A 25,125-nucleotide genomic window follows, 5' to 3' on the forward strand; every position below is an offset into this window, starting at 1 on the left:
TTCCCATCGCTGTAATCTTTGAGAATTAGAGAGTGCAATGCACGTACCTACTGCTACTTTGGGAGCGAGTACTCCGCATGAGAGGGTATGACTGTCGCTGCACTAGAGCTGAGATTAGTCCCCATGCATGTGCAGAAGTACAAGGGTGACGGGCAGCGGTGCGTCGGCTTCCCAAGGCTCGCCGAGACACAGCGGTGCGCATGCGCACAGAAGCCCTGTGAAGGGGCGGGACTAGCGACACCTGAGAGGTCATCCCGCCTCTAGAGGGTGCCAAGCGAGCGTGGCCAGGGTCCCAAGCCGGCAGCACACTCTTGAGAGTCCACCAGTGCTGGGAATATTGGGATCCGGTGGGAAGCAGCTTCTTCAGGTTAGAGGTTCCGGATCTCTGTAGGCAGGTACGCAGGGGAGTCAGTGGGAAAAGCCGATCCCGGGCAGGTGACCCGTCCAGACAGCTGCCAACCAACCCCTGGGAGCCAAACCAACTCCCTTTCTACAGCTGAGGTAACGCGAGAACGGGTGGGGTCTGGCTTCGGGGCGGAAGCGAGGGGAGGTCCTGGGTTGTGGGCGGGGTTGGAGGCGGGGAGATCTGGCAGGGGATGCGCGGTCACCCTGGGCCCACCCCCGCTTCCTGGTCAGTGTCCTGCCCACCCGGGTGTCGCTCCCTGCCGACACCTTGCATTTGGGAACACGGATTCCCGTCTCTGTGGGAGGAACCTTCCCTCCCTCCTCCACCCTCGGCTTTCCCCCGCAGGTGAGGCCTCCATGGAGGGGTTCCTGGCCCAGCTGTGCGGCACCAGCGAGTTGCAGCCGCTCCCAGTGTGGGAGGGGGACACCACCAGCCACTGCTTCACCCAGCTGGTGCTCAGCGCCCTGCCCCACGCGCTCCTCGCCGTACTCAGTGCCTGCTACTGGGGCAGCCCGAGGTGGGTAGAGACGGGTGCAAGACATCTGTCCTTGTGAGCTTGCAGACCTCACTGGAAACCCCACACCTCCGTGGCAGTGTAACCAGAATACTGAGGTCTCTGGAGTAGGGCAAAAGTAGAATAAAATCTGAGCATTACCACTTTGCAGCAGTGTGGCTGTTTGGGGGCAAATTACGTATCTTCCCTGAGCCTCAGCGTTGTTGGGAAATTTAGACAGTACATTTTGGCGCCGCGCCTGGCACGTTCTTAAAGACCCAATGAGCGGTAGAAAGCATCCCTTTTGTAGATTTTCAGATGCCCAAACACAGTTGTCATGAATTGGAGGCAAAATTGGGTGAAAAGGTTAACGTGCTGAAGTTGTTGGACCCGTTTCTCACCACTTACATCTATGACACCTCTGTGTTTCTAGGCTAAGAAAAGCATATGTACTCAGGAAACAGCTGGTAGAAGAGAAGAGCAAAATCAGAATCTTAATTTTTCTTGAATTTGGGGCTGTAAGGTACAGGTGCTAAACTCACCTTGATTTTGCATTTAGTTTCTGTATGGCTAGATATGTCTAAAGTTAGTCTCACTCTGGCTGCTGACAAGGCAGGAGGAAAGTCTAGTCTGTCTTTGGGAGTCCCTAGTGTAATGGGCAGAAAGTATCCCTTTCTAAGATGACAGAGGGATGACAGATCCTTTCCTTGGGTAAGAGAAGCTTCAGATCTGCTTGGTCTGGGAGGAATCCTGATTTGTCTCTTATTCAGAAAGAGACAAAAGTCTGGAGAGGGTCGGTTAGTCAGTTAGCATAGAGTGAGACTGACTCACTCAGACCAAGTATCTATGCCCAGAGGAATACCTTTTAAAAATTGGCATAGTCCTTTAGGAACTCACAGTGAAAGGAGAAGGCAAGAAAGACCATCGTGTAATTAATAGAAAGTGTGGTTATCTCACTTCACTTAACAGAATTTTATGCATTGTTGAAAAGGATCAGAGAAATCCAGGATCTCAGACAGGAAAGGACTTCAGAGGGTTTTGAGTCCAGACTTCTCACTGGTCACTGTGCTGAGGAAAATGACATGCAGAGAGGGAAAGAGGCTTGCTTAAGCTCATAAGACTAGTTGATGGTCAACTTGGGGCCAGTGTACCAGCCTCCAAGGGATCGATGTTTCCCCACATCTTAGGAAATAGAGGTATTAAAGGTTGACTTTAATCCAAATATAAACCCCTCCATATAACTGTGATCACTGGACTATTTTAAGGAAACCCAAAACATTTTAATCTGCAATTAAATTTTTCAGTAACCCAGCCTTGCCAACAACAGGGGGAGTACAGATTTATATATTTTTATATGAATTTCTGTTTATATGACACTTCAAGGTGTTTTAATATGTAATGCTGCAGGCATGTTTTCCTGTACTTGATGTTTAATACAGGCAGGTCACCCTTTTGTTTACTAAAAATGTTTTTTGCAAGCCATGAAGATACAGACAAAACTAAAAAGAGGTTTTTCTTCAGCTAATGGAGTCACAAAAATGATCCATAGCATCTTCTACAACCATTAGAAAGCCAGAGAGAAGAAAATTCTGAGGCTTCAGAAAATTTAGGCTATAGTATTAGAGTATAGAAGCTGTATGTAAGTCAAATTTTTATTCATCTAATAGTGCTTCAGGTGAATTTAAGGGTTAATTTAGGTAGATACTTTTGTAATAGTGAATACTCATCCCTTAGTGATTATCTGTAGAAAAATTTAGGATTTTTTTTTTTTTTGCAATTAGTCTTCATGTTTAGTACAACCTTATCTTGAAATTTTTAGTTTCTGTGGCAAACAATGATCAGAAGTGGTTTAGGTAGATTAGAAAATGGATTAGGTTAATCCAGGAAGATTTCCTGGGAGAAGAGGCCCTGGGTTCCAGGGCAAAATGGGATGGAAATAATGTACAAGGCAGGAAAGGGATTCCGTCTAGTTAAGTGAGTTACTGGAGATCTGTCTGGGCCCTGAGTCAGCCCTGATGTGCCTCCTTTTCTCTTTTCCCCTTGTCCGCAGGAATCCAGATTACATCCCACACTGCAGTCCCGGCTGGCGCCTCCGACTCGCAGCCTCCTTCCTACTCTTTATCTTTCCACTACTAGACCTCCTTCCAGTGGCTTTGCCACCAGGGGCAGAACCAGGGCCCATAGGGCTAGAGGTGCTGGCAGGGACTGTGGCAGCTGTGGCCTGGATCAGCCACAGCCTGGCTCTGTGGGTGTTGGCTCATTCCCCTCATGGTTGCTCCCGGGGGCCCTTGGCCTTGTCTCTGGCTGCCTTCCTGCCAGCCCCAGCCCTAGTGCTGACCCTGCTATGGCACTGCCAGCGAGGCTCACTTCTGTCCCCACTTCTCCCAGGGCCCCTCTCCCGCCTATGCCTCCTCATCCTTCAGCTGGCTGCACTCTTGGCCTATGGACTTGGTTGGGCAGTCCCCAGGAGGCCACGGGAACCCTGGGCTCATGAGCCCCTCCTGTCCGAGGGCCAGGAACCTGAGGTAGCTGAAGATGGTGAGAGTTGGCTGTCACGATTTTCCTATGCCTGGCTGGCACCATTGCTGGCCCGCGGAGCCCGTGGGGAGCTCCAGCAGCCCCAGGACATTTGCCACCTCCCCCGCAGGCTGCACCCCACCTACCTTGCCCATGTCTTCCAGGCACACTGGCAGGAGGGGGCCCGGCTGTGGAAGGCCCTGTATGGGGCCTTTGGGCAGTGCTACCTGGCACTTGGACTGCTGAAGCTGGTGGGGACCATGCTGGGATTCTCGGGGCCCTTGTTGCTGTCCCTCCTGGTGGCCTTCTTGGAAGAGGGCCGGGAGCCACTAAGCAATGGCCTGCTGTATGCCCTGGGGCTAGCCGGTGGGGGTGTTCTGGGTGCTGTGCTGCAGAATCAGTATGGGTATGAGGTACGGAAGGTCACACTGCAGGCACGGGGGGCTGTACTGAACATCCTGTACCGAAAGGCTCTACAGCTGGGGCCCAGACGCCCTCCTGCCGGGGAGGTCCTGAACCTCCTGGGCACTGACTCTGAGCGGCTGCTCAACTTCGCCGGGAGCTTCCACGAGGCCTGGGGCCTGCCCCTGCAGCTGGCTGTCACCCTCTACCTGCTGTACCAGCAGGTGGGTGTGGCCTTCGTGGGGGGGCTGATCCTGGCACTGCTGCTGGTACCTGTCAACAAAGTGATTGCCACCCGCATCATGGCCAGCAACCAGGAGATGCTCCAGCACAAGGATGCACGGGTTAAGGTGAGGGGCTGCTCGGGGTCCCTCAGCCATCCAGAGACCCCCACCCAGCATCCTAGTACCCAGGTCGTCCCATGCACCATACGTGAGGAAGTGAACATGATAGAAGTTAAGAGCTGAGATTGGAGAAAGACAGACAGAGGTTCACATCCCAACTCTACCACTTGTTAGTTTAATCACCTCAGACAAGTCACTTAACCTCTTTAGGACTCCATTTACTCATCTGTAGAATGAGGATAATAATAGCTTGCCTCATAGCATTGTTGGAGGATTGTATGAGATAACACGTGGTACAGTGCAATCACAAAGTAAGCACTAAATAAATGTGGCCTGTTAGTAATATTATTACTAGTATAATAATAATTACTAATAATAGTAATAATAATTAGTAGTATTAACTCAGGCAGCCTTAAGCAGTAACCTTAGGAGGCAGGAAATAACCTGTCTGGGGCCGAATGAGTGTTTAGTGTTGGAGCCAGGACCCAAGTCTCCCACCTCCTCATCTAGGGCACAGGCTACCCCACAGCCATGCTTGGAGAGGCCTGGGAGCTACCTCTTCAGGGTGGGCTGTGGGGAAAGGAGCAAGTCACTCTCCTGCCTGGGCCGCCTTTAGGTGTTGGTGGTCTGAGTCAGTTCTGGGTTTTGCAATGATTGTGGTACGTTTACAGAGGGGATTGTGGGCCTGGGGGTCCATATCTCATAGTTGTCAGCCTCTCACTAGAATATCTCTGAGTGCTAACAGGGAAGGGCATATCTCTGATAGCTGGTTATGGTGTGAAGCCTTTTTCCCTACCCATGACACCTATAGACTAGTCTCCAGGACCACCTGGGAAGGCTCCTAGTGCCTCCCTGGCCTGCAGGCTGGGGATATTTGACTGTTAGGATCCCAGGAGTTCCTGTGGTCCTTGCCTAACTTGCCTGGGTCTGTCGGCCTGCCTGACCCTGGGCTGTGGTTGGGCCGCCTACACCTGTATACTCCTACAGGAATAGTTCCCATACCACCCAAGCCATGGGCCAGACTGGCGACCAGTCCCTGAAGCCCAGGTCTTCTGGCTTTGGGAATAGTCCTTAGCCCCTTGTCTAATGGAAGGAGTGCTTCTACTCCAGTGTGGTGACCCCCTGTACTTTCCACCACTTTACCTCTAGGAAGGTGAGGGTATTCCAGCTCCAGCCTGTCTCTAGCTAGAGCATATGAGGGCTCAGAGGACTTGACATCCTCTGCCAGGATGCTGGGGAAGACTGGGCAGAGGAGAGCACACATGAGCAGTGACTCCACCTCGCACTGCTCTCTTGTCCCTCTCCCTAGCTCGTGACAGAGCTGCTGAGTGGCATCCGTGTCATCAAGTTCTTCGGGTGGGAGCAGGCGCTGGGGGCCCGCGTAGAGGCCTGCCGAACTCGAGAGCTGGGGCGACTCAGGGTCATCAAGTACCTGGACGCGGCCTGTGTGTACCTGTGGGCTGCCCTGCCAGTCGTCATCGCCATCATCATCTTCATCACCTATGTCCTCATGGGGCACCAGCTCACGGCCACCAAGGTGAGGCCCAGGATGGGAGGGGACGGCGGTAGGGAGGCGTAGGAGGGAGGCAGCAGCATGGAGACCACAGTGGAGTGGGGAGGTGGGCTAGCTGCCTTATCCTTTCCCAACCCAGGAGAAATCCTCTGAAGGGACCTTTTGTCTGGGACCTCGGATATCTAACCCTTCCCTCTGCAAAGGAATTCCTTTTTTCCTCTCCTACTTCTGGTGAGGCCCAGGCTCTGTGTTAGGTCCCTTTATCCCCAGTCTGATGGCCTGGAGGAAAAAATTCACAATCCAGTGCTAGGCAGATGCAGTGTAGCCGGGTGACGTTGCTACTTAGAAATTCTGAGAAGGCCTCGGAGTGAGCTAGGCCTGTGTGCTTATCAAGGAACAACCTGGATCCCTGGAGGAACATCTAGAATGTCTAGGATTCTTGGAGTGGCCACTTCTGCCACCTTTAAGCCAAGGATTGTCTAGCCAACCCCTCAGTTCTGCTGCTGTGTTCTCCCCTCCACAGACCTGTCCACAGGGCCACACATAGCGCAGGCCTCTAGATAAGCGTTGGGTGATGCTTCAACCCTTCCCCCAAACTTCCACCCAACTTAGGTGTTCACGGCCCTGGCACTGGTGCGCATGCTCATTCTGCCCCTCAACAACTTCCCTTGGGTAATCAACGGCCTCCTGGAAGCCAAAGTGTCCCTGGACCGGATCCAGCGTTTCCTCGACCTTCCCGACCACAACCCCCAGGCCTACTACAGCCCAGGTAAGGCAAGCTGGAGGGCAGAACCTAGCACAGGAGAGGAGGGAGCCCCTTGGTTGCTGTACAGGAGGAGCAAGAGGCAGCAGAATCTAGAGAGAGCAGGTGGCCACATCCTGGGGGAGAATCTGCAGACAAAGACTGCGACTGAATTAGCCCTGGGCAGGTAGATATGGGACAGGCAAGCCAAGGACTTGCCCCTGGTTTACCCACACCAAGCAGGTAGGTTGTGGATTAGAAGCCCAAGTTGAGTGGCTTCTTTTCTGTTCAGATCCCCCCATAGAGCCGTCCACAGCATTGGAGCTGCATGAAGCCCTGTTCTCTTGGGACCCAGCTGGAACCAGCCAGGAGACCTTCATCAGTCACCTCGAAGTGAAGAAGGTTCGTTGGTCCAATGCCCTAGGAGAGTTCCCAGACTAACGAGGGACTTGAAAACTCAGTGACCGATAAACAAGAATGGAGCCCATCATAGCTAGATGGCCCTATGGCTCTATTACTGAGGGAAGGACTGGAGAGGTTTGGGTGAGCAGGTTCTAATCGGAGAGTAGATGACACCTCATTTCTGAATGTTATTTTTCCTAAACACAGCTACTTCAGAGCAGTCACATCTCTCCCTGGTCTCTAGACTGCTCACATCCACCCAGTCCAGACCAGCAGTTGCCTGTGTCTCTCCATGTCCCTCAGGGGCTGTCAAGTTCAGAACAGACCCAGAGCTTACCCAGCACCTCCCACGGGCTGAGGACCTGCGGGAGAGCCCCAGCAGCCCCTGTTCAGAAGGACTTTGCAAATGGGATAGATAATCTCTATTTCATCTGGTGAAAAGGAATCGCACCCTGTGACTCATACTGTGGCATACATTGTCAAAGAAGCACTTGAAAGAACATTCCTGGCAGGACAGCGACTCCTATTCACTGAGTCCTGAGTTTTTACTCTCTCCTGACCTGTGTCCAACCCTTTGCCCCACCGTTCAACCCAGCATTCTCCAGTTGTGCCTGAACTGCCTCTACCACATTTGGCTCACGTTTCTGGCTTGGACTGAATGTTTTGTTTTTCCTCTTAGTTCAGGCAAGACAAGGCTGGAATTTTTCGAAGGAATTTTACTAATGTGTCAGTTGGGGCTTTTTTGGATATAAGTCATAGAAACCCACTGGAGCTAGCTTAAGCCAACAAGAATTTGTAAGAAGGATATAGAGATGAATTGCAGAATCCACAGGCAAGCACGTGGGCAGATCTCAGCAGCAGCCCGGAGCCAGGCCTCGACTCGCCGAGCTGCTCCTTCCGTCTGCTTCTCTCTCTGTATCTGCCTCATTCTTCTGTCTCTGTAGACCCGCTCTCCACTGAGGAGAAGATGGGCTTGCAGGAAGCCCTTCCACTTACAGGCCGCAGCCAGAAAGAGGGAGGCTTCCCAGAGAAGGGTCTCAGATTGGTCTGGTGCCCACTTGTAGACAGGTCGACCCTGGCTGGCAGGATGGGGGCATCACAGTCAGAGCTGCTGGGAGCCCACCTGTTTCTAGAGAAGGAATTTTTTTCCTTCATGTACGGAGAGGTAGTTCCATGAAAGCATGTTATAACTAAGCAATGAAAGGAGCACAGAAAATTTTAAACTGCAAATCACAGAAATGGGCATCTGTGTAAAACATAGCGTTTTGCCCAGAGCTATCGGAAGTCTAGCTGCAGGTAGACTTAGCCAGCCCAGCATCCAAGCCCCGAAGCCTGGAGTCCTTCCCTCCTTCCTCCCCTTTCTGGAACTCCTGCCTCAGGGCTTTCGTTTGAAGTTCTCAGGCGGTTTTCCTCCAGTGCCCCCAGGCACACAGCTCCTCTCCAGAGGGCCTCACACAATGAAACTGATGCTCCTCTGAGTGGAGAATAAAACACCCTGTTCCTCTGGGCCCAGCACCGCATCAGTCCATGAGGCACAGCTCAGCCTGTGGGGGTGGAGAATTATTTCCCTCCAGGATAACTGGGGCCTAGAGGCAAGCATCTGTGGGATGACTGGCAGCTCAAGAGGGAGACCTGATGCTTACTTGTGTGGCTTTCTTGCAGGGCATGCTGGTGGGCATCGTGGGGAAGGTGGGCTGCGGAAAGAGCTCACTGCTGGCTGCCATCGCTGGGGAGCTCCACAGGTCAGTGACTTCCAACACCCCCTGCCCTCAGCTCTGCCCTTCGCCACACTTACCTGGCCCCTGCTACATGGCAGACACTTTTTTAAGGGGCCAGAGATGCCAAGATGAGCAAGACATGGCCCTTTCCTTGGGAGAGTTTTCATTCTGGAATGGGGAAGGCAGTCAGGAAAGTGAGTTATCATAATCATCACACCAGAGTGTTAGAAGTGCTATACTAGTGAGTGAAGAAATAAATGGATACATCCAGCATCAGCCACTCTTTCCGAAAACGTGCTTGTGCGGGGAAGGGATCCAGAGAGGTGTGGAGGAGGGCCTTTTTATTTTAAGGTGAGAGTGAATGAGCATGGTAGTGTCTACACTCTCTTTTGAGCACGTGGACATATGACACCTGCTTGGCTGCAGCCAAAGAGCAGTTTCTTCCCTTCCTAGTCCGGAGTGAGCTTGCAGCCTCTCTAGGACCCCTTGACCTCCATGGCTGTCATGTGACATGAAGGGGGACCCTATGTAGAGGACAGCTATCTGGAGGGGCTTCTGGGAGGCAGGTGCTGGGCAGGGAGGGGACTAGCAGCGAGCCAGCCCCCCCATACTGCTGGTCTGGTTCTCTGCAGGCTACGTGGGCAGATGGCAGTGTGGGGACTGTCCAAAGGCTTTGGCCTGGCCACCCAGGAACCCTGGATCCAGCTTGCCACCATCCGAGACAACATTCTCTTTGGGAAGACATTTGACGCCCGGCTATACAAGGAAGTGCTGGACGCCTGTGCCCTCAATGATGACCTCAGTGTGAGTACCTGGCCACCCGCTTCTCCACATCCCAGCCATCGCAGGTCACAGACTTGCTCCTCTGGGAAGGGGTTGCTTTTTACTCAGGCATCATTTACCCAGGACTGGCCACCAGGCTTTGGTCCTCCCAGAGTGTCCAGCTTCTGCACAGGACCTGTAGGGGTGGTGGTGTCTTGGTGCTCCACACAGCAGCTGGAGGAACCCTGGGCCTCTGGGACTAGTGTGGGTTTCCTATGAAGCTTAACTCTGTAGGTCTGGCTAGTGGTTCTGATTCAAGAGGCCTTCCCCACCTCCCACCAGGAGAGTCAAGGTTATTCTAGAGAAGCCTGGCAAGCCCATTAGATCCAGAGTGCTTATTTCAGAGGGATGAGAGTCCAGATTTCTCCTGTGACTTTCCCACCCAACCCCAGTGTCCCCTGCGGGACTGTCATCAGCACTACCCTATCCAGGTAAATGTGGAACTTCTTGGAAAGGAAGACCTTTGACTGACCATGGGGCATCCTGTGTCCATTTATCATTTGTTTCTGTATCAGGCATTTCCCAAATGTCTCCTAGTACAGGGAACTGTTCTAGGGACTAAGAAAAGAGATGAATCACAAAGCTTTCCCTTAGGGGAGTCACCATCTAGTGGACCACAGGTGCTTCCTCTGGTATGGGGACTCCTTAGCTGGGAAGACCACTCCTGAGGCCATAGGGAAGCTCAGAGTACCTTCCTTCTCTAAAAACCTATGAAAACTTTCACCTTGAATTTGCCCATCATAACCCTTACTTGTTAAAAAGGCAGGGTAGTGAGTGTGACGAGTGGTTAGGAATCTACATTTGTGCCCTGCTCTTTACTAGCTGTGGGCAAGGTACTTACTCTGAGCTTTGGTCTCATCTGTGAAAAGGAAATAATACCAACTTCATAAGGTTGTCACGTGGATGGGACGAGATGATGCCTGTAAAGTGCTCAGCACATGGGAAGTTTTCAACCAGTGCTTATTGTTGTTGGAATTATAGTTTGTCCCCTCTGGTTCACTCACCCCAAGTTCAAGTCACTCTCCTCCGGCTCCCTGGCTCTCTGCTCCCTGCTCTCCCATCTCTTCCCTGCAGAGGGATGGGAAATGAGGTAGGAGGTTTTGGGGAGCTCACTGACCAATACTGGGGGGCCTTTCCTATCAGATCCTGCCTGCTGGGGACCAGACAGAGGTGGGGGAGAAGGGCGTGACCCTCAGCGGGGGACAGCGGGCCCGGATCGCCCTTGCTCGTGCTGTCTACCAGGTAAGCTGAAGGTGGGGGAGCCTGGAGCTTCAGAAGCTTGGCTAAGAGGGGGGATGGGGATGTTTGCTTCCCTCCCTGCTCCGTGCTCCTTAGGTGTTGGTCCTTTGGCCATCCCATCCCCCTTTTGCAGATTCGAGACAGAATTAAAGGCCCTTGAAAAAGCGTTATGTGGCTTGAGGCACTGAGACCCAGCAAAGCTGAGCAGTGGCCCTGAGGCACTGGCCTTGCTTGACTGAAGAAAGCCCACTCTCTGGTCTCACCTCCTACTTCACTGCTGTAGGGGTAGCCCCCAGAGTTCCTCTCAACCATTTTTTCTGACAGCATCAAGATCAAGTCTAGGAGAGGTCTGGGTTCTGGCCAGAGGACTTGGTGCCCACAGTGCCCCGACCTCTCCCTAGGAGAAGGAGCTCTATCTCCTTGATGACCCTCTGGCCGCTGTGGATGCAGACGTGGCCAACCACCTGCTGCATAGGTGCATCCTGGGAGTGCTGAGCCACACCACGCGGCTGCTGTGCACCCATCGCACTGAGTACCTGGAGAGGGCTGATGTGGTGCTGCTGATGGAGGCCGGGCGCCTTGTCCAAGCTGGTACTGTGGGCCACCTGGGCAGGAGCTATCTGCCTGAGTATGACAGGGGAAGAGGGTCAGATGGGTTGTCAAGTGCAGACTCTGCTACCCGCTCTGTGTGTGGCCTGGGCCCCATCATCCTTCTGTCTAATGGGAGACCCTGTCCTGCCTTCACAGGACTGGTGCAAGGAACAGAGAACAGGAGAGAAAGGAGCTGGTGGATTTAGGGTACAGGCTTTGTGACTGGGGGCTTTGGGAACTTAGAGGCCCAGGATCTCTGAGAACAATCATGTCTCTGGAGAAGAGAAAGCAGTCAGGTTTAGAACAGTCATTTTATTTAAAAAACAAACAAAATCTCTGATGGATTATTATCCAGAGGGACATGACCAGCTGCAGGTTCACTGGAGAGAAACAGGAGGACATGAGTCTCCATCAGACTATTAGGAGTCCTATGAGGCATGAGGAAGCCCTGCAGTAGTGAGAGGTGACTGGACAGGGTGCTCACAGGTGGCCATGACTCTCCTCCTAGGGCTGATCTCTCTATGCTGATTGGACTTCAGACATAGAGGGATGGACTTGATGGTCCTGCTCAGAGTCTGGGGGTCCATGGCAGAGCCCTGCCAGGGAAGGTCAGGGAGGAGGTCCAAAGAGGAAGGGAAGTGGATTAGCTCACAGGTTTTGAAAGGTGTGGTATATACCCAGACAGCCCCTCCTAATCCCCCTGCTGCTTTCCAGGGCCTCCCTCTGAGATCCTGCCATTGGTGCAAGCTGTCCCCAAAGCCTGGGCTGAGGATAGACAAGAGTCTGACCCAGGTATGGTCCAGGGGTGAGAGGAGAGGGCCTGCTCTTCACCACCACACTTGTAGATAAATGTTTTCTATGAAGCTTGCCTGCCCCTCAGAAACACTGAGGTTTTCAACTGTCATACTGTAAGCTTAATCCATGTCCCCACCCTACACCCCTCCTGATACTCACAGCCACAGCTGAGTCAGTACAGAATCCAGAGAAAACAAAGGAGGGCCTGGAGGTGGAGGAGAGCACACCTGGCCGCCTGCTGCAGGAAGAAAGCAAGAAGGAGGGCGCTGTGGCCTTCCACGTGTACCAAGCATACTGGAGGGCCATGGGCCGGGGCCTGGCCCTCGCCATCCTCTTCTCTCTGCTCCTCATGCAAGGTAGGAGTAAACCCTGGAGGCCCTCACCCCACCCTCAGTCCTGTCGCCTAGGTCCCCATCACATCCATCACCTTGTACTGATCATTACAAAGCCCAGAGACTCACCAGGTGTAGGCAACAGCTAGGATAAGAGGTAGCCCCCAATTCTGGGAGTCCCAGGGGCGGCGGGTGCGCCCCATGGCCATCTTCTGATCTGCACCCAAGTCTGCTTCCCGTTTGGCAAATTCAAGATCAGGCTCTCCCCAGAGCTGAAGGGTGGCGGGCCCAGGATAGACGCACACACTAGAGAGGACGTGGTTTGTGGCAAAGTGGGGAGGGCCGGGAGTGAAGGAGGGTAGAAACCAGAGTCAAGGACAGGAAGCGGGTGTCTGACTAGAACGAAAGAGGTGAGTCTCTGGCAGCTTTCTCCCTCCTGTCCCTACCCAGCCACGAGGAACGCTGCTGACTGGTGGCTCTCCCACTGGATCGCTCAGCTGAAGGCAGCCAAGAATAGCTCCTCTGAGGCGCCGGCCCCCACCAGCCTGGGCTCCTCAGGGCTGCTCTCTGCACAGCTGCTCCTCTTCTCCCCCAGAAGTCTCTAGTGAGTGGCTGGGGCTGGGAGCAGGCCTGGGGCTCTGAATGGTTGCCAGGCGGGGAGTGAGTTGGGGGATGTGTTCCCCGGGCCTGGGTCTTCTGGAAGATAGGGAGAGGTGGTGTGGGGGTGGGGAAGGGACCCCTGAGTGGCCCCACTTTTGGTTACCCACAGCCCCCTCCCTACCACCCAGCACCTCAGTGTTCCCACTGCCCAAAGCTGCCCTCAATGGCTCCTCAGACATCCGTTTCTACCTCACTGTGTACGCAACCATTGCGGGTGTCAACTCCTTCTGCACCCTTCTCCGGGCAGTGCTCTTTGCGGCGGGCACCCTCCAAGCGGCCGCCACCCTGCATCGCCGCCTGCTGCATCGAGTCCTTATGGTGAGGGGACTGGAGGCTGGGGGTGGAAAGGGGGACCCCCTCTCAGTACCTGGGCTCCATTGGGGGCCCATCCCATCTCCTGGTCCTCAGTAGAAAACCCCCTCACAGATGGGTACAGCACTTGAGACCTGGAAAGGCTGAGAGCTAAGTGGCTGCCTGGGTTCAAACCCAGTTACTTAAGCCCACAGCTTTCTCATCTATAAAGGGAGAGAAGGCGGGGAGGGTACAGCTCAGTGGTAGAGCACATGCTTAGCATGCATGAGGTCCTGGGTTCAGTCCCCACTACCTCCTCTAAGAATATATAAACACTAAATAAGCCTAATTACCTCTCCCCAGCAAAAAATAAACTTCATTTAAAAAAAGAACTACTTGTCTTAAAATAAATAAAAAATAAAATAAAGGGGGAGAAGAGACTCTTCCTGCGTCACTTCCGGTTTGGACTTCAAGCACAGAGGGCTGACTTAATCACCCCTTAGTTCATGCAAGGTCCCTTTTTTGTTTTATTTTTTTGACCCATCCCTTTTAATCTGCAAACCCTGTTTTCATTTCCCCTCCTTTCCTTGATAAGCAACCGTTCTAGTTGTGTTAATGTGTATCTTTTCGTTTGTCTCTTTGCAGAATGCCTATGTTTTGTGTGCATGCGGTTTTATAAATGACATTCCTTTTCTTAGTTTTTATTTAGAGCTCTTTCTAAAATCCATCCCTGTTGCTATGTGTTTATGTAGTCGGTTGTTTACCCCTTAGTTCATTATGAGGATTAATCAGTACATGAAACATGCTTAGGATAGTGCCTGGCACATAACTATGAGCTCAGTTAGCAGTTGTTATTAACGATGTTGTTACTACAAAGCCCTTTCTTGTCCATTTTCTTATTGAGGCCTCATAACAACCCTGTGAGGTGGGTTCTGTTATCCCTGTTTTACAGATGAAGAAGCAGACTCAGAGTGTAAGTGACCTGGGCAGGGCTGGTTCTGTGGAGTGCCAGGCTGTGAACTCAGCACCACGTGGGTCTTTCCCTTGCCTCTCAGGGGGCAGCTGCCCACTGTCTGCCCACGTTTCAGGCTGTGAAGGAATTCATTTCTCATAAGCTGGCAGTAGGAGGTGTTTCAGCAAGTCCTTTGACCTGGTGCTTTGCCTTAAGATAGGACTGTGCTCCAAGTAAAGGCAGAGAGTTGGGGGATGGGGAAGGCAGGGAAAGGGAAAGGGTTGTCTTTGAGACTGTACCTCCCAATAGTAAGTAGTCTAAATAGCTCGCAGTGACCGCACACTGACTCTGTGGTAGGCAGACTGTGCTAAGCTCCTGATTGGTGTCTATGTGGCTTCTGGCTTCAGTCCTGCTGTCAGCCCCGTGAGGTGCAGTTCCATTACTGTCCCCCTTTTTGAGATGAAGGACAGGAGCCTTGCAGAGATTAAGCCCCTTGCCTGGGGTCTCACGTCTGGTGAGTGGCAGGGCTAGAATCCAAGGAGCAGTCCGACCGCAGAGCCTGAGCACTTAACCATGAGTGCTGACTTAGACCACTGCCCTTGCCACTCTATCCAGCCACAGGCAATCAGGATGTTCCTCCTGACATCCAATTAAATCTCACTCATGGCCTGAAGCCCCATCTTCTGGAAAGAGGTTAGCTCCCTGCTCTTGCCAGGGGAGTAGCACATCTAGCATGGAGGTAGAGGGATGGCCGGCCTGGCCTCTCAGGGTCACACTGGCCGGAAGGATGGGAGAGTCTGTCTTTCCCACCCTGGGGTATTCTTCCTCCAAGCTCCACCAGCCCCTCCTCTGTGCCCGCAAACTCTGGGGACACCTTACGCCTTTCCTGTTCTCAACCTTGGGCCTTTCTCCTGAGCCCACCTTGCCCCCAGGCCTGCCCCCACCTCTTTTCCGCCAGGCCCTGCCCTTGCCCAACCACCTGACCCCTTCTTCCAGGTGCCGGTGACTTTCTTCGACTCCACGCCCACGGGCCGGGTCCTCAACCGCTTCTCCTCTGACGTGGCCTGTGCGGATGATAGCCTGCCCTTCATCCTCAACATCCTCTTGGCCAACACAGCAGGCCTGCTGGGCCTCCTGGCTGTGCTGGGCTCTGGCCTGCCCTGGCTGCTGCTGCTGCTGCCGCCTTTGAGCATCATCTACTATTGCGTGCAGCGCCGCTACAGGGCCTCCTCACGGGAGCTGCGGCGCCTGGGCAGCCTCACGCTGTCTCCCCTCTACACCCACCTGGCTGACACCTTGGCCGGCCTCCCTGTGCTGCGGGCCGCCGGGGCCTCCTACAGGTATGTGAGGTCTGCCTCTTCCGACCAGAGCCCTGTGGGTGGAGGTGCGGGGGATGGGGAGGAGAGGGACCACTGAGAGGAAGGGGGGGTTCCAGGTCTCCTGAGAAGGGGAGTGTGGGTGAGGGCACTAGGGAAGAGAGGAAAGAAACAGAAAAAAGGGACACTGAGACAGAGCAGACCCACTATGAAAGAGCACGTTGGCTCCTCTTGAGGTAAGGCCTGTGGGTGTGCAGGTCAGCTCCCAGGAGTATGCCTTCTGCAGGGAAGGAGTCTGGGCGGGTCAGTGCAACCATGACATGGCCTCCCCCAGGTTTGAGGAGGAGAACCAGAGACTCCTGGAGCTAAACCAGAGGTGCCAGTTTGCTGCCAGTGCCACAATGCAGTGGCTGGACATTCGGCTACAGCTCATGGGGGCCGCAGTGGTCAGCGCCATCGCAGGCATCGCCCTGGTGCAGCACCAGCAGGGCCTTGCCAACCCAGGTGTCACCCCGGGACCCTTCACTATCACCTCAGAAGCTGGTCACTCCCAGCCCCTGCTGGTGACTTCTTGCACTGTCCCTCCAACATTTTCACCCTACACCCAGGGTTCCTGGTGAGGATGTGTTGTCATTCTCATCACCCCCATTTTAGGGTTGAGGAAACTGAGTCTCAAGGAGTCCCTCGCCAAGGTGGTGGTGGATCTGGAGCTAGAACAAATCTGATCTCCCCTTTCCTGCTTCACCCTGTCCCCTGAACTCAGCGCCCCACCCGGCCCACCTGCCTCCCACCTATCCTCCCTTGTAGGCTCTCCAGGTCACCCCACTCCCCTGCATTGGCCTCCTGTGGGCTGGTCTGGGTTCTGCATCTTCCTGCTTCAATGCTGGCTTCCTTTAAATGCTCACAATCCACAGCTCAGGATTCTCCTGTTGCGCCCCAGCCCTCCCCACATGCATCCCAGCGTCCAAGCCTCCCCTAGTGCTGGTGTTTCCCTCTCCCAGGACTTGTAGGCCTGTCGCTGTCTTACGCCCTGTCCCTGACGGGCCTCCTCTCAGGCCTGGTGAGCAGCTTCACGCAGACAGAAGCCATGCTGGTGAGCGTCGAGCGGCTGGAGGAGTACTCCTGTGACTTGCCCCAGGAGCCCCAGGGCCGGCAGCCGCAGGTAGTCTGCGCCCCCACCCCAGCCTGGGTACTGGGACCTTGCAGGACCCTCCTGATGGCCCAGCCTCTCCCCCAGTTCCTTGTGCCCCTCACCACCTTTCTCAGCTCCTCTCTTGTCCCCTGTGACCTCCCCATTCCTCTCAGCGTCCTTCATCTTTGTGTCCGTCTGCTCCATCCCTCCTGCACCGTCCTCATTCCCTCTACATCTCCTCTCACACCATCCATTACTCGTTACCCTCCCCTCCTTCCACCATCTAAGCCCCCAGCCCCTCATTCTTCCCCATCTCATCCATCTCCCTCCCTCTCCCACCCACGGATCCCACCAGCTGGGCATCGGCTGGCTGACCCGGGGAAGCGTGGAGTTCCAGGATGTGGTGTTGGTATACCGGCCAGGGCTACCCAACGCCCTGGATGGGGTGACCTTCTGCGTGCAGCCTGGAGAGAAGCTGGGCATCGTGGGCCGCACGGGCTCTGGCAAATCTTCCCTGTTGTTGGTGCTCTTCCGGCTGCTGGAGCCCAGTTCTGGGACAGTGCTGCTGGATGGCGTGGACACCAGCCAGCTGGAGCTGGCTGAGCTCAGGTCTGAGGGAGGGAGGAGAGGGGACCAGACTACTGGCACTTAGAGGAAGGACCTTTATATAAAGTCAGAGGAAGGCTTTATGTAACATCAGAGTAGCCAGGGCCAATCAGAAGGCGGGACGGAGAATGGGACAAGCAGGCAAGGAAAGCGAGCTCCCAGTGCTCAGGTCCAAATTCATAGCTGTGGTCTTAAGACTGTCAGTCCAACCCAGGCCCACCTTTCCAGTTTCATCTTGTACTTCCCAGCATACGCTCTCGACCATCAGTCATCACCTCCTGAATCAGAGCCTCCCAGGTGCTGCGCCCTGGAGCTCGGCAGGCGGTGCTTGGGACAGCTGGAGACCTGGGCCAGTTGCACCTGGTCACAGGTGGCCTCACCTGGAGCTAAATATCTCCCCCGCCCCCCACCAACCACATTCCCCCAATATCATTTTCCCTGAGTTCCAAGGCATGAAAAAGGTAGGGAAGCTCTGTCCTAAAGTCCATTACTGATCCCAGCCCTGGCCCTGTCCTTCTTTCCTTCTCTCAACCTGTGCTGGCCTTATGTTATAGCTTGACCATATAGCTCCTTGGGACCCGATTCTAGACCCGCTTCCAACCTTGAAGCATCCCCTACCCATTCAGACTCTCTGGTCATTCCTTGCCAGCCACTGCTGCCCCACTGGAGTTAGTGCCACACAGTTTAGCTCATGCTTGTTCTATTTTTTGTCCCTCAGTGAAATGTAAGCTCCTTAAGTGCAGAGTCTAGGCCTTTGGTTTCATAGTGCTGGCACAATTCTAGGTTCATGGCTGACAACTGGAGAGCAGAGTGGGGTTTGTGTTCAGGTCTTATCCCTGAGCTTTCCTGAGGTGCTGGTCCTATAGTTAAAACCTGCCCTGGGAGCAGAAGTGGCCACACCTCCAGGCTAGACCCCATGTCCTGCCCTCTCCTTATCCCCCAGATCCCAGCTGGCTATCATCCCCCAGGAGCCCTTTTTGTTCAGTGGGACTGTTCGGGAAAACCTAGACCCCCGGGGCCTGTATGAGGACAGGGCTCTGTGGCAGGCCCTGGAGCAGTGCCACCTGAGTGAGGTGATCGTATCTTTGGGTGAGTGCTAGGTCCTAGCCTGCATGGTGGCAAAGGGAGTGAGCAGGGAGTGGGTGGGAGGGTGGCTCAGAACCTAAGGGTAAAGATGCTGTGCTTTGCAGGTGGTCTGGATCGTGAGCTGGGCGAGGGGGGCCGGAGCTTATCTCTGGGGCAGAGGCAGCTGCTGTGTCTGGCCAGGGCTCTCCTCACGGATGCCAAGGTAAGATAAGAGGAAGGGACATTCAAGAGGGCCAGGAAGGAGGCAGGGGACATGTCAGGGGTGAGGCACGAGGAAGTGGGCTGGGGAGAGGTCTCAAGGGACCAAGTTAGTTTTCCTTTTAGAGCTGGAGATAGGAAGCTGTGGGCTCGCCTGGGCCAGGCTGGCAGGTAGGGGCTGGTGCCTGGGTAGCAGCCAAAGCTAACTCTCTTCTTCCTCCTCCTCCTTAACCTTCTCCACATGTTCTAGATCTTATGTATCGATGAGGCCACGGCAAGCGTGGACCAGAAGACAGACCAACTGCTCCAGCAGACCATCGGCCAGCGCTTTGCCAACAAGACAGTGCTGACCATTGCACACAGGTGTGCAAGTGTCCAGAGTGAGAATCTGATGGGGGGCTGTGGTGTCAGGGACCCAGGGCCTCCCTTCCTTTCAGGGACCCCAGGGGTCAGGGCTCTAGAAAATCCAAGCCTCCATGAAGCTCAGCTCCTCATTCTCTAGACACTGACCCAGGCCCTTTGTAGCACACTGTCTGAGGGAATCTGCAGCCCCAACCCTACCAGTGCAGAGCCTGGGGCTGATGCCTAGGGGGGCAGCCCGGTGCTGTCCAGGGGAGGAGAGGAGGAAAAGCAGGTCAGCTTTCTTCTTTAGGGCATTGTCCTCCATCCCACACTAACCACTCTCTCGCACACAGGCTCAACACGATCCTGAACTCAGACCGGGTGCTGGTGCTGCAAGCAGGGAGGGTCGTGGAGCTGGACTCCCCGGCCGCCCTGAGCAGCCGGCCCCACTCGCTGTTTCAGCAGCTGCTGCAGAGCAGCCAGCAGGCAGCCCGCTCCTCTCCCTGAGGCCCCGCGTCCTCGCCCTGCAGGCCCCTCTGTGCTCCCACTGCTGGGCTGTGCAGGGCTGCTTGTTTACACTCTCCTTTGTGGCTCTACCTCTCCTTCCCTTCCACAGAGGAGAAAGGGGTACCCTGGGTTCCTCCTTAGAAACCACTCCTTCTTGGGGGGCAGACCTTAGAAGCAGGTCTCTGCTCTGGCCCTCTTGCATCTGGGACTTCAGGTGGATTTTTCTGGCAAAGGAGCCCACATGCACTTCCATGGTTTTATTTGATAAAATTCCCATCTTACATTCTGTGTATTAAAAAAATAATATTTCTGGTGTGAGGCTGAGGTGCCCCAGTGTGTGAACCCCAGCTGAGGGGTGCTGAGAAAGGACCACTCCAGTCTGAGCACTGGAGGAGATGAAGGAGGGGGCCAGAAAGCCCCCGCCTCCATCACAGTGCTGTGGTCTTCCCAGGCTCGGGGGGCAGGTCCGGCGGCAGGGGGAGTCCTGCTGGCAGCATGCTAACCTGACACTCCTGGTCCTGGCGTGCCAGGGCATAGTGCGGGGCAGGATAGCAACAGGGTCCAGGGGGACAGACACCCCGGTGCCAGGCCCTCAGGGTCAGCAACACTGTGGACAGGACCAGGATGGCAGTGATGGCCCCAAACACCACCACAGCGACGAGGCTAGACTCGCCCAGTTCGGCCTCTTGCCTCCGCACCACCTCCTTCACAGAGATGCGCAGCAGACCGGCCCCCGCGCTGTGGGGGACAGGCCCGGTGGCAGGTACCACCACAGCTGAGGTGGGCCCTGGGAGGATGTCTGCTGTGGTGGCAGGATCTGGGATGGATAAGACCAGCTCACAGGTCTTGCCACCATAGCCACTGGGGCAGAGACAATCAAAGTCATGGACGCGGTCCCGACAGCGGGCCCCTCTCTGGCATGGGCGGCTGGCACAGTCATCCAGGTTGACGGTGCAGAAGCGTCCAGCAAAGCCCTCAGGGCAGAGGCAGGAGAAGCGGTTAATACCATCCAGGCAGGTGGCGCCATTAGCACAAGGCCGCATCAGACAGTCATCCACGTTTACCTCACAGCGGGCACCCACGAAGCCCGCCAGGCAGCGGCATGTGAAGTTGAGGGCAAAGCCCTGGTCATCCTGGCACTGCCCACCATTCCGGCACGGGGACCTGGGTGGGGTGGGAGAGGGCATTTTACTGACTTCCACCTGCAGGGTAGCCGAGGTCGACATCCTGATCACCTCCAGCTGTGTCACTTTGAGCCACTCTCTGAGCCTCAAATGCCTCATTTTAAAAATGGAGCAGTACCCAGCTTCCCAAATTGTGAGGGTTAAACGAGATAATCCGAAGTTAAGCATGTAGCAGAGGGCCCGACCAAGAGACAAGGCTCAAGGCAAGTGTACTATTATTATCCTCACAGGCTCTCAGGTCTGCGGTGGAAGTTTGAGGGACAAGTCCAGCCCTGCAGGACATTTCTTCGTTCACCATGAGGCATAAAGGCTGCTGTGTGGAACAAGATCCTGGGAGGATGAGGGGAGACCCAGGTCCTCAGCCTTCCCAACCAGGGTAGTCACACACTGATGCGTTACACCTCCAGCCCCTGTAGATTTTTGTTGGAGAAATGGGTCAAATGGTACCAAGAAAGTTGAGAACCCGAGGGATACTTTGGCAGGCTGGGGTTTTATTCTCGGGTGCCTCCAAGACCCTTACCCCTAACCCTTCACCACCACCATCTCAACAGTCCTCCCTCCTCTCTCGTGTCACCAGATCCTCATCTAACCTGGGACCCGCACTCACCCTGCCTGCTCACAGGGTCCAGCCTTGCGCTCGCAGTCACGCCCATGGAAGCCTGATGGGCACACACAGTGGTACTCGCCACCCCCGTCATATACACACTGGCCTCCGTTCCGACAGGGGGACTGCGTGGTACAGATGTGTTCATCTGGAGAGGAGACCAGGAGGGCTCTGGGATAGCACCCTGACCTGCCCAGGCCCCACCCAAAGCTCTGTGAGTGTGGCTTGTGCTACAATCCCATCCTGGGCTGGTACGGATGTAGTGGGGGAAAACATCATCACTGAATTTGGAGTCAGGAGGTGCCCAGCCCTGGCACTGTCAGTCTGTCTCAAAGTGACTTTGGGCATGTTGTATCTAATCTGTGGAGCTCAGTTTCCTCATCTGTAACATGAGTACAATTTTCAGCAGCTGCCTTGCCTGCCATGCAGGATTGTGTTGAGGACCAATTCAGACAACAGATAGGTGTAAAGTCTGTAGTTATAAAATACCATATATCTGAAGGTTTGAGCTGGACAGAAGAGGTGCTCAGTAAATAAGGACTGATGTTCTCCCAAAACACATGGAGTCCCCAGCCCCACAGGTATCCTCTCTACTCCCCTACCTTTGTCACAGAACTTGCCCGCCCAGCCACTGTGACAGATGCACTGCCAGGGCTGGTGGCAGGTACCATGCTGGCAGCCAGGCATTCTCACACAGCGCTCACAGTGCAGCCCCTCCCAGCCTGGGTCACACCTGATGGGGAGAAGCACAGGGTCAGGGCTGTGGGTCGGGGGATGTGAGGAAATGGAGGAGGCAAGATCAGAGTCTCTGGGTAACAGGAGACAAACGTGACAGCCCCTAAGGGAAAGCAGACCTACCCCAGGTAGATAGAGGGCTGTGCAGGGTCACAGGACACATATATGGAATCAGACCATCAGACACCAGCAATCAAGTCCTGGTTCTGTGCTTTGTCTAACCTTTCTGAGACTCAGTTTTCTCATGTGTAAACTGGGATACACATTGGAGGGGTGTTGAGGAAGAAATTAAATAAGATGATTCCTGTAAGTGCCCCCAGCACCATTCCTGGCCTGTCTGAGATGCTTAGAAAGGTCTTTTAAAAACAGTGACCTTGAAAGGTCATCAGAACTATTTTCCCACCCTGATTCCAGGGCAAAGACCGATGTATTTCAGAGCATCCCATGCACCCCCGGACTCTCCAGCAGCTTGCCCTGTCAGCTCATTTCCTTGTGTCCAGATACATGTTCCTCCTGCTACAGTTTGCCCACCCCCAACCCCAGAGAGTCAATTACTCAAATTCATCAAGACAGACCCTCTTTCACAAGTGTTTCTCCCCAGCAACCCTCACAACAGCCTTTCTTTTCCAGGCTAAACCAAGTCTCAATGTAGCTTTCCTTTATTTCTCCCTTTTCTCATGGCTTCCAATTTCTAAACTTCCTCAAGCTTTAGGACTTGCTGTTGGTGTCTTGAAGAGGAATGTTGCAGAATTCCTAGGTCAGACTTGGGAGAGTAACGTGGGAAGCCATAAGCTAAAAGAGGCAAAGGAGAGGCAAGGCAAAGAGGAACTGGAGGTGGGGGACGGGTGCAGGGCTGGCCATTTGTCCTGTGCCCTGTGCCCTGTGCCTGACGTTATAGGGAATGAGCAGTAGAGTCTTAAGCCCCTAGTCACATTGCTCTGGGGCCTGATCTGGTTGGGGGTGTGGAGGCCCGGAAAATGCAGAGGGATTGGGAGCACGTGCTCAGGAAGGTACCTGCAGGAGCCGTCAGGAGCACAGCAGCCGTGGGCCAGGTCACAGTGGGAGCTGCAGTCATCGGCTGCAAGAGATTGATGTGGGAGGAGTGAACCCGGGGTCAGGGTTCGGCTGAGATGCAGGGCTCGGGAAAAGATGCAGGGTCCCAGCAATAGGGTGGGCTCAGCTCTGGGACAGGGTAGAACTGAGACTCATTGCATTTCAAAAGGATGTCCTGGGTGTCGCCGATCCAGCGAGTCGGAGCGGCTGCAGTGCCGTCTCTGGCCTGCAGAGGTCAACGTGCAAGTGAGGGACGGTCGGACAGGGCCGGGACCCGAGCCTGGGGGAGCACTCACCTCGGGCAGGCTGAACGGGTGCCCCCAGGATGCACAACAGACACACGAGATGTAGGCAGCGGCAGCCGCTGGGCATGGTCAGCGCCAGCCCCAGGAGGGAGGGACGGACGGACGGACGGGCGTGCAGACACCTGTTGGGTGGCACAGGCTGGGAGGCGGCCGGACACGGGGATAGTGGCATGGATTCCAGTTCCGAGTGACAGGAGCCGAGGGGGTAAAGGGGCGTCCAGACAGAAGAAGGAGGTGAGGGCAGCGAGAGGGCGGGGGCGAAGAAGGTTTGAGCAGGCGAAGGAATTGGAGACAGGGACCGGGAGCAGGCTCTGCGGGAGGGAGGTGAAGGATGGACAGACTGGAGAAAGGTCTGGGCGAGGATGGGCCGGCGCTGGGAACGCAGTCGGGACGGAGTCTGCGGGGACTGGGACAGCGCCGAGAGGCGGCCTCGAGGACGGAGGGGACGCGGGGGCCGGTTCCCGGCGGCAAGAATTCCCAGCCCCGCATCCCCGACTCCTCGTAGGACTTGCTCTCACGGCCCTTTCCTATCTCCGCCGCTCTCGGCTCAGCCACGGCGCCGGGCCTGGGATCTTCTGAGCGCCCCCTGCCCAGCGCGCCTCTGCCCTCGCGGTCCTCACCTCGGGCTCGGAGACAGAGCTCCCTGGGGCGAAGAGCGGGGCCGGATCCGACGGGCTCCGCCGAAGGGCTGGGCCGGGCCGCGGGGCCGCCCCTTAGAGGGCCGCGGGTCCGGATGCCGAGGCGGCTGCCATACGAGCCGAGCGCTGGGGAATCTGGGGCTCAAGGGTACCCCGAGCGGCAGCGGCGGCGGCTCCTCACACGCGCTCAGGCAGCCTGCCAGGGGTGGCGTGTGCCGGCGGAGCCCGCCTCCCCCCTCCCATCCCGGGCCGCCGCCGGCCCGCCCTCCACCGCCTGCGCCAGGCGCCCACCCCCGGCGACGCACCGCGCACACCCGCCCCCACATCCTCTGTTGACACCCGACCTCTCCGAACGTTGCTCACTCCAACAGTAGGAAATTATGGGAATCTAAGTGGGAGCAGACTGTAGAAGGTCGACCAAATGTGCGCAGCGGCTATTCTCCATCTCTCATCTCCGCTCTCTTGACCCGCGCCGCTCTCCCCACGCCCCACCTCTCCTCTCACCAATCCGCTTCCCATCACGTCTCTCATATACAACCCTTGCACGCTCAGGGCATACCTGCCGCTCCCGGCCCTCCTCCTGTCAACAGCCCACGCCTCCTCCGTTTGTAAATCCTACATCACCTGCTTCATCTGTCTGCTCCTCTCCTCCTCCGCGCCGTCCGCTTTTTTCCTCATCCATAGCTATCTAGGATGCATCCCCGCCTAAGCATTAGCCTGGCACTCACCCACCCTCTCCACTCTTCCCTCCGTGTTGGGAGTCTGTCTTTCCCACCCCATTCCTTTCCGCGACCACTACTGGGAAGACTGCCTGCACTGGGAACGCCCCGACTCTGTAAATGTGCCGCCCAAATTCCAACCTCTGTACCTTGATCACATCCGTTCATGACCTCAGGCTAATCGTGGACCACCTAAACCCAGAGCTCAGACTAAGAGTTATCTACAGGGAGTGGGGGACCCCTACCTTTCCAGGCTAATGGCTCAGAGACATCTGTGCCAGGCAAGGGCAGGGAAGTTTCTTGTTTGTGCAGATCAAGAGGCAGAGGTCAGGACCACCACTGCCCATCTCTAGTCCTCCAAATCAAGATTTCACTATCTTTAAGTTCAAAGTACGGGAAGGAGTCCCTAGCCCGTGCCAGCTTCCTACAGACGCCCCCACAGATCAAAGCCCCTGGACTAATTTTTCTTACAGACTCTATT

At 55.2% G+C, this 25,125-nt stretch overlaps 2 protein-coding genes across 9 annotated transcripts; one reads left to right on the forward strand and one right to left on the reverse strand.

Annotated features, from left to right (window-relative positions):
- Nucleotides 1-292: 292 nt before the first annotated feature.
- On the forward strand, nucleotides 293-19,722 carry ABCC10 (ATP binding cassette subfamily C member 10). 6 transcript variants are annotated; one of them, XM_031434644.2, is made up of 22 exons: nucleotides 297-501; nucleotides 752-923; nucleotides 2,950-4,168; nucleotides 5,472-5,699; nucleotides 6,288-6,444; nucleotides 6,710-6,819; nucleotides 8,482-8,561; nucleotides 9,170-9,341; nucleotides 10,503-10,601; nucleotides 11,000-11,189; nucleotides 11,904-11,981; nucleotides 12,146-12,340; nucleotides 12,767-12,920; nucleotides 13,105-13,294; nucleotides 15,216-15,559; nucleotides 15,870-16,039; nucleotides 16,537-16,697; nucleotides 17,023-17,276; nucleotides 18,217-18,362; nucleotides 18,464-18,561; nucleotides 18,808-18,920; nucleotides 19,253-19,722. In XM_031434644.2, exons 2-22 carry the CDS (start codon nucleotides 763-765, stop codon nucleotides 19,404-19,406), a joined length of 4,473 nt encoding a protein of 1,490 aa, XP_031290504.1. In that variant the 5' UTR covers nucleotides 297-501; nucleotides 752-762; the 3' UTR covers nucleotides 19,407-19,722. The 6 variants fall into 6 exon arrangements, 5 of the variants coding, with proteins under 5 accessions (XP_010977809.2, XP_031290504.1, XP_031290505.1 ...); XM_031434645.2 differs by lacking the exon at nucleotides 297-501 and adding an exon at nucleotides 583-631; XM_064476514.1 differs by lacking the exons at nucleotides 297-501; nucleotides 752-923 and adding an exon at nucleotides 640-751.
- Nucleotides 19,649-24,117, reverse strand: DLK2 (delta like non-canonical Notch ligand 2). 3 transcript variants are annotated; one of them, XM_031434650.2, is made up of 6 exons: nucleotides 23,908-24,115; nucleotides 23,279-23,409; nucleotides 22,944-23,007; nucleotides 21,797-21,927; nucleotides 21,198-21,342; nucleotides 19,649-20,570 (listed from the first exon to the last, which is right to left on the reverse strand). In XM_031434650.2, the coding sequence occupies exons 2-6, from the start codon at nucleotides 23,352-23,354 to the stop codon at nucleotides 19,835-19,837; spliced, it is 1,152 nt and encodes a 383-aa protein (XP_031290510.1). In that variant the 5' UTR covers nucleotides 23,355-23,409; nucleotides 23,908-24,115; the 3' UTR covers nucleotides 19,649-19,834. The 3 variants fall into 3 exon arrangements, with proteins under 3 accessions (XP_031290510.1, XP_031290509.1, XP_064332585.1); XM_031434649.2 differs by having other exon boundaries at nucleotides 23,279-23,598; XM_064476515.1 differs by having other exon boundaries at nucleotides 21,198-21,249; nucleotides 23,279-24,117.
- Between the last annotated feature and the right edge of the window lie 1,008 nt (nucleotides 24,118-25,125).

The sequence above is a fragment of the Camelus dromedarius genome, chromosome 19 (genome assembly GCF_036321535.1).
Source record: "Camelus dromedarius isolate mCamDro1 chromosome 19, mCamDro1.pat, whole genome shotgun sequence".
Classification (NCBI taxonomy): Eukaryota; Metazoa; Chordata; class Mammalia; order Artiodactyla; family Camelidae; genus Camelus; species Camelus dromedarius.

Excerpts from the sequence above, each read along its gene's own strand:
- ABCC10 (XM_031434644.2), top strand. The coding sequence starts at position 763 with ATGGAGGGGTTCCTGGCCCAGCTGTGCGGCACCAGCGAGTTGCAGCCG. Across the intron at positions 9,342-10,502 it reads CCCTCAATGATGACCTCAGT|ATCCTGCCTGCTGGGGACCA; the intron begins GTGAGTACCTGG and ends CTTTCCTATCAG. Across the intron at positions 17,277-18,216 it reads CTGGAGCTGGCTGAGCTCAG|ATCCCAGCTGGCTATCATCC; the intron begins GTCTGAGGGAGG and ends CTTATCCCCCAG.
- DLK2 (XM_031434649.2), bottom strand. The coding sequence starts at position 23,459 with ATGCCACTATCCCCGTGTCCGGCCGCCTCCCAGCCTGTGCCACCCAAC. Across the intron at positions 23,008-23,278 it reads ACCCGTTCAGCCTGCCCGAG|CCGATGACTGCAGCTCCCAC; the intron begins GTGAGTGCTCCC and ends AATCTCTTGCAG. Across the intron at positions 20,571-21,197 it reads GGACCCTGTGAGCAGGCAGG|GTCCCCGTGCCGGAATGGTG; the intron begins GTGAGTGCGGGT and ends CACCCCACCCAG.